The following is a 13,548-nucleotide window of genomic DNA, read 5'->3' on the forward strand; positions in this document are numbered from 1 at the left end:
GAAAAAAACCCAAACTACAGCATGTGTCTCTGAAATTAAAGTCCAAAAACCAAAAGACAGTCCTCTAAAAGTCAGGGATGAAACTGTGAAAATGTCAGTTCATTTAGTTAATCTGAGACTGTGTCCAAAATGGCTCACTATTCATTGAATTACTAATCCATATCTAGTGAATGTCCGTATAGTGTGCTATATAGTTTACTAAATAAACAGTGAATTCGGACAGCAGATGTCATCTTTTGGAATCGTTCAGCATCATCATACAGGCTTCACGCAGCTGCTTATAGCCACAATACCATTAACAAGCATACTATATAGCCAGTTCTTAAAACATGACTCAAGAGATATTAAACCTATTTTTTCTCTTACAATGCCCAGTCAAGATGCAGCTCACATAACCGTGAAATTTTATTTTTACGAAAACATTTTTTAAAGCATGAAAGTACATGGCTTATTCTATGTGTGGAACATGTAAAAGAACACATTTTCACTGAGTAAACATCTACAACACATCCCCCCTACGGGGCGACATGGCTCAGGCAGTAAGAGCAGTCGTCTGGCAGTCGGAGGGTAGCCGGTTTGATCCCCCGCCTGGGCTGTGTCGAAGTGTCCCTGAGCAAAACACCTAATCCCAAAATGCTCCTGACAAGCTGGTCGGCGCCTTGCATGGCAGCCAATTGCCGTTGGTGTGTGAATGTGTGTATGAATGGGTGAATGAGAAGCATCAATTGTACAGCGCTTTGGATAAAGGCGCTATATAAATGCCAACCATTTACCATTTACATTTATATCCAAAAATTGAACAGAGCACAGCTCCACCTTTCTAATGACCACAGTTGTACACTAGATTTTACAGTGCATTGTGGGACATTTCTAGTGCTCTCAAAAATGTGAGTAAAATGATTTCTGAATTCAAACACTTGAACAAGATGGCTGACGGCCAATCTAGTTCACTATTTAGGAAATAGGCAGCCATTTCAGACATAAACAAATATCTAAATTAACTATATTGAGTAATTCCATCAATTCCTGCATCACTAGTGACAAGCCAAAACTGTCAATTCAAAAGAGACAGGTGGTATTTGACCTTCACAAGCCTGGTAATGGGTACAAAAAATACAGAAACGATTATACATACCAATCATCACAATACAAAAATGGAAAATACATGGAATGGTTGAAAACTTCCCAGGTAGAGGACACAAGAGTGCGGTGTCCACATGGAGGATGAGGAAGATTGTGAGGGAGGCCATATAGAACCCAAGGAACATAGTTTAAGAATTGCAGAGATTGGTTGCATCTCGATAGAAAATGCACTGCTGTTACATTTCAACATTATTCCTGGGTGATGAATGTAGAGAATTACCTCTCGTCAAATTCACACAGCAACCACAGCACAGCAGACATCTTCAGATGGAGTGTACATTCCCATTGTGCATAAGATCTGTGAACTATCTGTTCAAACATTCTTTCAAGGCATCTGTTATGCCTTTGTGACACATTTCCAAAGGCTTTCTTCACCTTCTCACTCTCCCAGCATACATTTGATTTTGGCTGGATCACCATTATTGCTTCTCGTTAGTCTCCACATGCCTAGCTCATTTAGGTTATTTTCTGCATGTGTGTCTGTGTATATACTATAAACTTTCCTGCTCTCCACCAGTCATGTTCCTGCTCGCTCAAGTTTTCACCCATGTATTTTCCCTATTCCGCAGTGTCTTATGTGGATTATTGGATTTCAGTATTCAGCCACAAAGCAGGAAGCTGGCATCAGGAGGCATGAAGAACCTGCCAGCGCAAACCACTACATTGCAGGACCTGCCTACTGCCCCCAGAGCAGAAACATCCTCTGAACCCTCTAGTCCTCCTGCTCCGCTATCCTCCCGGGAACCTCGTTCACTGTCCCAGAATGATAGGATGGTTGACTGGGTGGCTCTGCAGCCTTTCAGTTTCCTTTTGGAAAGTGCCATGGATGCTTTTGTCCTGGCCTAACACCTACTGATGAAGGATGAACTGTCTACTAAATACCTCCTGGGTGACTTGGATCAGTTCATCCCCCTTGGCATTCACATTGACGATAAACTTTGCGACTGTGGGGTAAAACTCCCAAACTGCTACCAGCGTCTGATCTTCCCCTTAACCAGGGGCGCTGCCGCCCCGGTACCAGCTGGGCATCTGGGAGTGTCACCAGGACCCCCTGAGGAACCTGTGCACCTAGGACCCACTCGTCTGATCTGTCAGGACAAGAAGCACAGGGTGAGATAAAGGCTGTGCATTGGGACACTTCCACCTTTCTTGTCCTGCATTACAGGGAAACAAGGCTCTATCTGGTTTAACCCTTCCCAGTGCCGGTATGGGTTCCAACCCCTGCTTTTTGCTGAATTGGAGGAGGAGTTGGGGGTACTATTCGCCATGGCCCACTGCTGGAGAACCTGGCGGTGAGCTCAGGTTGCACTCCTCAAAGGGCGACTGTGCCTCCATAAGTGCTCTGTTCTTTTCCACTCAAAAGGTGCGGTTACCAATACAGCACATTCCCCTACAAGTGGAATCCTGCAAGCTGGCACTCAATTTTATCGACCGAACCTGGTTACTTACTCTCTCCTGCTGCCCAGATCCATACACATACACCCTACATTTCAAGTATGCCACCTAAGGCTAGTTGTCACCAGCCCCCTGTCTTAGCTTCCTCCTCCCCCAGATTGTGGCTGGTCAGCCCACCTTCACGGTCTGCCAAATCCTGTCCAGTTGCCAAATGGGTCGGGGCACCCAATACCTACTAGGAGGGCGGTAGTCCTGAGGAGTGGTCTGGGGCCCTGGTGCCTGTGCTTATTCAGGAGTTCTGCAACCAGAACCAGCTGAGGAATGTAAGGAGCCCAACCAAGGGGGGAGGAAGGGTCCTTTGTGTTTTTGCCTGTGTATTTTCCCCTGTTCCCCCATGTCTGGATTATCTCTTGTGTTTTTGTTGGATTCCTGGATTTATGCATTTTGTTGTACGTTGCTCTGGATAAGAGCGTCTGCCAAATGCCATTAATGTAATGTAAAAGTAAGACACTTGTATGACTTTTATGCCTGCCTTCTGTGCATTTATGAATTTGGGGTCCACACTGAGCCAGTGTGACAGAATAGGGATAGAATTTTAATACTTCCCTTTTCTCGATGTTCAAAAAGGCATGGAACCACAAAATTTAAAATGGCCTGAATCCACATTATGACCATTCCTACAACACAAAAGCTTATTCTATTGCTGCATTTCCCCATTTCTGTTTTCAGTCTAGTTTATAGAGGAATCAGGATTTGAAATCTTATTGTTTGCTGGGCTGTTGTATAACATTGAGATTTCTTGCTATGTTCGTTGGTCTTGTCTTCACAATTTCAAAACAAGCTTTTAATAACGGGGTAATACCTACACCGATATGCATAAATTTCAGACCTGTTCAGATTAATTTCAGAGAATAACTTGCAAAATCAGCAGCTTGCAAGCACATATTAAAAAGTAAGTAGTTGTGGAAAACATTAATAAATCAGCATTTTTCCAGCAACAGTTGCAGAGTTAAAGTTTTTGTTCTCTTTTTAAAAAACTCTTTAAAACCATTTGCATTTGGAAGAAGGTTTGTCAGAAGAATCAGTAGTTGCAGATAAAGCTTTGGGCAAGACAAGATAGTAGAATGCTGTTGTGATAAACTTAGAGACAATATAAAAACACAATAAAAGGGAATTAGATGAAACTGTAACCTCTAATACAACAGACTTGACAGTTTGATTTGATAATTTACCTTTAGAGACCAAAATTGAATGTTTTGGTCAGATACATCATCGGCATGTTTGGCATCAAAGCAGAGAGGTGTAAAAGGAGAAAAGGATGTCTAGTTTTGATTCTAGACTTTGCAATTGCCTTAGGAGATTGTTGTTGGGGTGTAACAACATGAGGAATGCAGCAGTGCCGATGCAAATTAAGCTGGCCATCATAAGGCTCAGAAATGAAAATCAATCAATCAGGAACATTGCACTGTAGTGGATGACCAGAGAAGACCACCCTGACAACAACCCAACAGATCATAAACATTATCCTGGATGCAGACTACTGTACGTAGAAGAATACACCAACAGGACAGAACAAGATGCAAACTACTGATAAGCCTGGAGAACAGAAAGCCGAGATTACAGCTAAAAGAGCCCCAAGAGTCTTGTGGACAAAAGACAAAGATTAACATGCACCAGAGTGATGGAAAGAGGAAAGTGCGGAGAAATAACGGAAATACCTGTGATCATGTAATGATTAACAGGAAAATGCTGAAGGAATTAATCTATCACAATCCCCTCCAAAGAAAGAAGTGTGAACATTTTGCTGTTGAGTTTTGCCTAAATTGGACAGATGCGTTTCAGACACAGCACAGAAATAAAAAAGGCCTGCACCCAGAACAGGCCCAAGCTGTTTTTATAGTAAGGAATACATGAGCATGTTAGTGTTATAATATTTTCAAGGTGAAAATCCTGCATAGTATGCCTTTAAGGAAAGGCTGTTCAGCTTACTTTCCTGCTTAAATTCTACTGAAAATGAAATTCTGCCTTCTTGTAGTGTGGCAAATTGCAAAGTGAAACAAATACACTTTTGGCCTCTTCTTGGCATCACCATATTAAATATGAAGCCATTTCACAGCCTAAATTCTCCTCCGATAGTGCTCCAGGGATTGAAACGAGATAGCTTGTTGTGGTGTTGTAATACATGATGCTGGAAATCAGTGATAGTTGGCCTGCCTGTCTATACTGTAAAAAAAGTTACTCTTACAGTATAGACAGGCAGGCCAACCCAGACAGTTTATTTATATACATATTCACTGTAAAGAATATACTGTACATACTGAAGTAATTTATTGGCAGCAGAGTTGCTAGTAAAGTACTGTAATGTGTACAATTTTTACAGTGCACCTGGGGTATGGGCATAGGACCCTTCTTCCGTCCTTGGTTGGGCTCCTTACATTCCTCAGCTGGTTCTGTTGCAGAACTCCTGAATAATGGTATTAGCCAATCAGGTGCATGCCTTCCTTTATATAATCTTCCTCTCAGATTAAATAAAACTGACATCCACATCTTTGTGGTGATCTGTGGAATCGTAGCATATGCTCTACTCCAGATTCACAAAGGCAGGGAAAATACCTGCTTCGTAAAGTAATTTACCTCCTTTCTAGTTCTTGTAAAGTTCTGTTATCTATTCCCAAACTCTTAGGTGACTAGCTGTAGTAGCTAGCAGCCTACCGGCCTAGCCTGTAGGGACTCCAACAGAGACTTCTTGGTTGGGTTTGTAACGGCCCTGTCCTTTGACTGACAGGTCTTTTGACTTTGAAAATGCAAAGGAGGGTTTGCATTATCAATTCCATTCTTGGCAGGGTTTTTGACTGACCGCGTGAAAATGATAATGCAAAGGGAAACAATGCAATTACATTTGATTTATGTCACCCTTGTGCCACAGAAATATGAAAATGAAATGATAAAGGGCCAATTGAATTATCATTAGATTTTTGTCATGGGTAATGCAATTACAATAAGAAACTAAAATGTGTTTTTTCATTTTGACGCAGATATGCTTCCATATAAAGAAGCCCTTCATTATTTATTCTGAAATACATATTTTAAGAGACCAGAGGTTTGCTGATAAAGAAGGCGATACATTGTTAGTTAAATGTACTCAATCCACCACGAACTGAACCAAACCATATACTTTCGATATGAACGTTCTTTATATTCCTCCAGAAAGTGAAATGTTAAAGTAATATTTGGAAACTACAACATTTGTGTTAGTGGCAATGGCTGAATACACACAATAACTGTATAACATGCTGCATCACTGTCAACCAATACCCTTAAACATAGTTTAGAGGTCAGACCCACAGCTGGCTCAATGGTTTACACAACAGCACAAATTATTATGCTGTAGCTTCCATACAAAAACAACACAGTCGCACACTGACAAACCACCTAAAAATGATACAATACAAGAAAACGCATTGCAGCACAGAAGTCCTTAAAGGTACAATAGGTCATTTCGGACTTTTAAGGGTCAAGACAGAAATTGCGGCAACAAACACCTTCCAACCACAACACTGCCCCCCCCTCCCCCCCTTCTCTGTGAACGTGCTGACGTTGAAATGCCATTGGTTGGCTTGAATTATTGTACAACTATACAATGTTTTGGTACAGTACCAGCCCGTCAACTGCATATTCTGAAACCCGAATTTAAGGACTATACACTCAGACAGAGAGTGAGTCAACATGTTAGTGAGCCCTTTTCAATGACAGGAATGGATTTTACAATGGTCTTGTAATGTTTTAACATGAAAATGTTACCTATTGTACTTAAATAAACACAAGAAACATTATTACAATGAAATGTTACAACATCTTGTGTTTCTAAAACAACTCAGTATTTTGTGTGACCACACTTGTCACACAGCAATTAATCTAAGTGAGAGATCGACTGATTCTGAGTTTCAGTCGTGAGCTTCCTCATTATTCCCTGAAATGGTGGAATGCAAGTCAACAGCACTCCCACTGAGAAGACCCACTTCCTCCCTCCACTGAAGGGCTGATTATGTGATGACAACCAGGCTGCCACATTAAAGAAGAGGCTTGATCTCTCAGCTCACAGCCACATTATTAATCAATCTCATCTGTTTGGGGGGGGGGGGGGGGGGGGTGGTTCACGTTTTATGAGATGCACTGAAATTGCAAACGCATCTCCATGTCATACTCTGTGGCGTCCTCAGTGGGTCCCCAGCCAGTGCTCCTGTTGCTAATTGTAAGACTGAAAGCTGAAGCGAAAGCAAACAATGAAAGCTCTTTTTCACCCAGGGCTGACAGAAATTGGCTCTGTGTGATCTCCTCTGTTTGTATCTGCTCGTCCAGGGAACAATTCACCCCATGGGTTTCCTGCAACAGATATTCGGTTGCAGGACATACTGTATGAAAAAAGAGATGTTTATGGAGTTCATGGAAATGCCATTTTCTTTTTCTTTTTTTTTTAATACACAGTGTTCTCTCATGAGAACCAAAAGGAAGTTGGCAAAAGCTTTGTAAATAAATGATGCAACTTATTATCAATAACATGTGATGCAAGGCAAATCAAAGCGGAATTACAGCTTTGAATGTGTTGAAGGTCTGGCAAAGGTGTGACTCTACCGTGGTCAATAAGCATACTTTCTCCATTCCCTTAAATAAAAAGTTATGAGAAGTATCCTTGTTCTCCATTCTTTATTTAAAAGATTAACCCTTTATGTAAACCCTTTTCTTGACACAAGTTTAAAAATGACATACCCAAAATAAAATAGTTATTATTCTTGAACCCTTGAATCCTGGTCTCTTCTGAAAGGTAGCCTAAACCTCAGAAATACTTCAAATATTACTGAAACAAAGTTACAGAAGCTCAAATACAGTGAAAGTGGAAGTTTCTTTTTCTCACCGAAAAGATTTTCTGATTTGACGGGACAGATTATTATATGTAGCTGTGGCATGTGCGCTTAGAAACACAACGGAGCCAAGGCACAACACTAGACAAATCCTCTTTCAAATTTGAGGACAATATCACCAAGAATTAGAATTCTGCATTGTTTTTTCTAATCTATATCCAGGCAGTTTTTCCCAAAAAGGACATTTGGAGACTCCAAAAGGACACATGGAAACTAAATTATATTACGGGTCTTATGAGGTATAAAATGCTGCATTTTGCTTACTAAATTATACAACAGTTCCAGAAAAAGTGTTTGCATTTTCTCCCCCGTCACCCTCTCCTACCTTTCTGCCCCAAACTCCCTCCCCTTGCAGTGAACCTCAGACAGCAACAGGCCGAGAAGATCAGGGACATGACATGAAATTCTAACATCCAACAATATTGTCGTTCTCACCGATAGTTTGTTTCACCCACATCCGGAGTGTATTTACTTTACTCGGGGCTTTAAGCGAATATAATACAATTTAAGAACAACGGATTATTTCACTAGGTGAAACCAAAATGGTAAAAATACCCTTTCTGTGAATCTGTACGTCAAGCACGTGTGCACTGTTTGATTACAATTTTAAAATGGTGGAGCACAGAGCCAATAAAAAAGTACGACTTTTTCCCTATCATCCTGTTAAGTCGCTTTGTAGTTGTCACATTAATGACTAGATTAAAAAAATAAATATTTATATTTATTAGGTATTTATTAGACTTATTTTTTAGACTTCTACTGCTGTAGCCTATCCACTTAAACGTTATGATGCGTTGTGTGATCAGAGATGCTCTTCTGCATACCACTGTTGTAATGTGTGGTTATTTGCGTTACTGTCACCTTCCTGTCAGCTTTGACCAGTCTGGCATTCTCCTCTGACTCAAACCACCCTGTCTGCCACCAACAATCATTCCACGGTCAAAGTAACATTTTTTCCAACTATTTATTGTGGTAAGCATATTGTTTTGGTGTATATTATTTTCTAATTTCTAATTTATAATGACTTCCTTGACTGTCACTGGCACAAATCTGGTCCTCATGTTGGCTCCAAAGGCTATCAAAAGCCTTGAATCAAGACTAGATCCTGAAAGCTTTCTTATACCTGCACTATGCAATTGAATACACCTGACTAATCAGAAACAGCGGAGAAGCCAACTGTCCAATTACATTTGGTCACCCAATAAGGCTGTAAATGCCCTCAAATTAAAGATGACAGTCTGCACTTCAACCTCATATTCATTGTCACATTGAATATGAGGTTGAGTACAGAGCCAAAAGAACAGAAATGGTACCACTGTCCAAATACTAACAGACTGCACTGTAGTCCCCCACTTCAGGACACCCAACATTTTGGGACATATTAAGATGATGTAAAATAAAGTAGTTGTTAATTCATTATCATATGATATCGTATCTACTTTTATCTACATATTATCTACTTTGTGACATCTTCTCTTGTGATGCTTTTCCAAGCATCTTTAGCTTTTGCCTTTTTTCAGTGGTTAGTTGCCTTAATTCCTGTTCAGCAGATGAATTTCATGTACAATTGGATTCAAATCGGATGAATGACATAGCCAGTCAGAACTTTCCTGTTTTGGCTTTGAAAAACTCCTTTGTTGCTTTAGCAGTCTGTTTAGGATAATTGTGTTGCAACAGGATGAAGCAACATCCAGTGAGTTTGGAGGCATTTAGTTGAAGCTTCAGAATTCCTTCTGCTGCTGCTATCAGCAAATACACCATCAATGAAGAATAGTGGGCCAGTACATGTGGCCACAGTAGATGCCTAAACCACGAGAGCCCCACCACCTTTATTCAGAGATGGGGGGGTTCTTTGGTTCTTGGGTGGTTCTTGGGCAGTTCTTGGGATGTTCCTTGGGCGGTTCCACAGTTTTCTCTTGCCATCATTCTGATACAAGTCAAACATGGTCTCAGCAGTCCGCAAGACCTTTTTCTAAATCCCTGCATGCTCCTTTATGTACTTAGCAAAGTGTAAGCTGGCCATCCTGTTTTTGCAGCCAACTAGTGGTTCTGGTTTGTGGTAACTTGCAGTGTAGCCTCCGTAGTTCTGTACCATAGTCACTGACACATTTATTACTGCCTCCTGAAGAGTGTTTCTGATCTGTCAGACAGGTGTTTGGGGACTTCATTATAAAAATAATTTATCAGTCATCAACTGTAGAGGTCTTCCTTGACCTACTAGTTCTTTTATGATTATTCCTTAAAAATGTCCCAAACATTCGGCCATCTTGAAAACATTCAAAACTATTTCAGATGGTTTCTCAATGTCAAAACTGACATTCAGAACCATTTCAGATGACAACAAATGTGCAATGAAATTTTTTTATTGGGAAGTAGATCATCAAACAAGCATTTCACATCCATAACGCAATGGTGTCACATCCATAACTCTGGTATCGCCTCATAAAAATCGAGACAAAAATTCAAAATTGCTATTTTAATGCTCAGCCAAGCCTCCTACATTTCAAGGATATCAGACTTTCTGCATTTGATTTTTAAATTCAGAGTTTTTAGAAGTGTATAGTCTCCTCAAAATACCTGTCTTTAAGTTATTTGTCAATATCTTTCTGGCTTAACAATATTTCAAAAATTATTTTTTGGCACTTCCCCTGAGTTAAGGTGGGTGCTATGATCATATTAATTTTTGTGTCCAAATGTCACATCCATAACGCTGTGTGCCCAGCTCATCTGTCCTCTCAGGGGTGTGTTACGGCCTCATGTTTTACGCAAACGTGCTCATACAAGCCTACAGTAAACCAGAAGAAGATACTTGATCAAGGCAAGCTATCACAACACTTTAAATGAAAACAAAAACAAATGATATAATAAAAAAATACATATTAGAAAATATAATACTGAAATATCAAAAACATTAGTGTAGATTATTTTCTGAAACATGTAAAAAAAAAAAATTAAAAAGATTGGTAGATATTTCACCCACTGATGAGTGATGAGGCAGTCTATTTCAATGACTCAAACAAGGATATCCCTCAAGGACAGCCAACATTTTAAATTAATTTTCTAAGATAAGATAAGCTGATCATATAAAGTTACAAAAAGCACCACTACTCTTGAAATTAATGGAAAATTATACCATGCACAGTTAAGAATAACAAAGGGCAACTACTTTACATTTCTTTATTCCCATGGAAAGCTATTGACCTGTCTAAATACTCCTTGCTTCTCCAGGACATTGATATCATATTCTTAGATATGTCACCACTTTGTTATAGTACTGACCTATAGGAGCTGTTGATGACTTGTGAATTCAAAGGACAAATATTAATTAACAAGTCATTCTGTTATGAGTAATTCGAAAATGGCTGTGCCAGTATAAGGATCATAGTTTGCATACATGATAGCTTTTTAAATAATGATAATTTTGATTATGTAATCAAGTCTTCCTCAATAAAATAAACACCACACCACAGCAGTATCTCCATACATCCAGACCATATTGTCAGCCCTACTTAGGATAAGCCTGAGTACAATGAGTCATGTGCCGGAATACACTCACAAACGCACTGTTCATGTCTCAACATTTTCTCCTCTGTGATTAAACACCACATCTAGTAAATCAGTGACTTGAATGATTATTATATGCAAACTGAACATGCACAGAGACTGAATGTGACAGCATGACAGCTCGTTTAAACAAATGATCAATGAGCCCTTCCCCTTCACGGCCAACCCCTCAGCACATATCAGGGTCGGACAAATTGAAGACACATGTCCCCAGACATGACAAGCATATTGAAAAAACTCCTTCCCCAGCAATAAGCCAAGTGTATAGATTGTGCGTATGGCCATATTTTTAGTTGCCTGAAGCATTTACCAAAAAGGAATGGTCACTGCAATAGCCATAAGGTAGTCTAGCAGTCCAAACACTTTACAGCAGGTGCCCAAGAACTGCAGATGCCCAAGTTGATGTCAGAATATAGTTCAACTACTCACATGCAATTACCTTCAAGGCCATGCAGCCTAGTCTCACCTCTGAACAGAGTGGATTAAGCACACAATGACAACACCAACAATGTATGCAACATCAAAGGTATGCCAACTATGCAATGAGAATAGATTAAATACATTTTTAAATCAATATTTTGGACCCGATATTCCACAGTAGTCGCTGTTAATGCGATTGATTGATCCAAACCAAAGCGCAATGTCATTCAATCAAAACGACCCCCAATGATCAAACTCGCCACAAACCACGCATGTAATAATGGCAATTACAATAACAAGTAAAAGGACAGCTCATGATGACCCAAAATGGTAACAGGTCTAGTGGACTTTAAACTGCTCTCACTGCGTGGCGGGGTATACTGAATGAGCAAGGTTTGTTTCTGACGTGACAACATGAAGAGAAACTGAAACATTATCGTTGTGACATCACTACTCCAACATAAGAGTTGAAGTCGGCAGCACTAGTCATAAATCCGTCCACAACGCAACAGTGCTTGGTAGCACGTTGACTTGACAATGTAAAGTCAAACTGAAGTGCAATCCGACAACACGACGAATGCTGTAGCCCTCTGCCTCACATTCGCTAAATGCTGTCGATGTGATTAATCAACTTTTAACCATAAAATTGTTGTTCAACTAGTCTAATGGAGTCAACTCCATTAAAGCGTCAAGGCAACATCGACATAAATGTGCTCACCTACACTGCAGTCCATAGCCTATGTCACGAAGCCTCACAAATATTTGCGAGGAATAAATATCTACTGGCATTTTCAACGTTCTGATCATCTCCCTGTCTGTCGCTATTTTGCGTGTAGTCGCCCGTTTAATCCATCTGTCATCTTTGCACTTTATCACGACTTTGAAGACTGACGGGGGAGTGGAGAGTTTACATGTTCTGATGCTGTCGGTAATTGTATCTCACCAGGCCTATTTAAAATGAATATAATTCAAAGTCGCTCGAGGTAGAAAAAAAACTAGCGAAAAGCTTCATCTTAATATCGTTCGAAGGACTGATTGCTTTCGCAGGTTCGCTAAAGGGCTTAGGACATTGTTTTTTCTCATGCAAAGGGAGCTCCACTTACTTCCTAATTCCATTATTTGTACATTTTAAAGACATATATCCATTGACAGGGCATTACAGTACCTCGTAAAGGTCTCCCGAAGCCATGCTGGGTTGCGGAACTTGGACTGTGCAATGTGCTTGGCAGGCTTGCTAGCTTTTTTAGCTCTCTCGGTGTATCAGAGAAAACCCCCAATAGACGGGTATTAGCGAACTGCCTTGTTATTCTGATCCAGCCGCAGTAGCAGATCATCAGACAGCGTCAATCGAGCCCGGCTACGATAGATTGCTTTTCACTTAACACAAACAAGTAGATAGATTGGGGCGGTGACGTAGCCTACATTGGAATAGAACAAAATTTTCTTCTGAAATTGGTGAACCTAATCATCTGTGAAATCAACACGGGTTATGATACTTCCTTGGTAAAACGCACTTCTACAGTTAGGTGGTGGTGAGTGGAATTTGGCTTCACTCCCAAGGTTATGGCCACTGACTTGTTTGCATTTGTAGCTAGCTATGAGAAGATAAGAGTATTTTATAGTAAGCTATTGAATAGTTGATTCAATAAGACCTGTTATAGACCCACAATGAATATGGCTTTTGTTCACATAAAAAAGCTTCATTTTTTGCAACAAAATTCACACTTCGACAGGCCTACAGTTAATTACAATTACAAGCTAATTAGGCATTCAAATCTAGCACTATTATGTTGAATAGCCTACTATGTCATTGGAATCTTATGGAATGGAATATGTAAATAGGGAAATTTCTCATGCAAAGACCTCATTAGCACAGTTTGTACATTTGGCTTTACTCAGGGCTATGATGAGTAAGTTGTATAATAAGATTTATTATACAACAAATTATTTTATTCCATTTTTGTTGTAATGCCTTGAATGGTTGTGAATGGTCATGGAAAATATGTTATTAATGAATAGAAATTCTAAGGACATGACTGTACTATGAAGTTTTAGGAGTTTACTTTTGGTTTGGTTTTGGTTTGACAGCAATTCACAAATGGCATGT

At 39.9% G+C, this 13,548-nt stretch overlaps 1 protein-coding gene across 1 annotated transcript in view; it reads right to left on the minus strand.

Moving 5' to 3' along the window:
• Nucleotides 1-12,691, minus strand: part of LOC133131370 (chromodomain Y-like protein 2) — a 32,930-nt gene extending 20,239 nt beyond the window's left edge. Inside the window, exon 1 of the mRNA XM_061246690.1 lies at nt 12,607-12,691. Coding sequence (XP_061102674.1) covers nt 12,607-12,630 — 24 coding nt within the window. The 5' untranslated portion in view covers nt 12,631-12,691. The remainder of the gene's footprint in view (nt 1-12,606) is intronic.
• Between the last annotated feature and the right edge of the window lie 857 nt (nt 12,692-13,548).

The sequence above is a fragment of the Conger conger genome, chromosome 6, assembly GCF_963514075.1.
Source record: "Conger conger chromosome 6, fConCon1.1, whole genome shotgun sequence".
Lineage (NCBI taxonomy): Eukaryota > Metazoa > Chordata > Actinopteri > Anguilliformes > Congridae > Conger > Conger conger.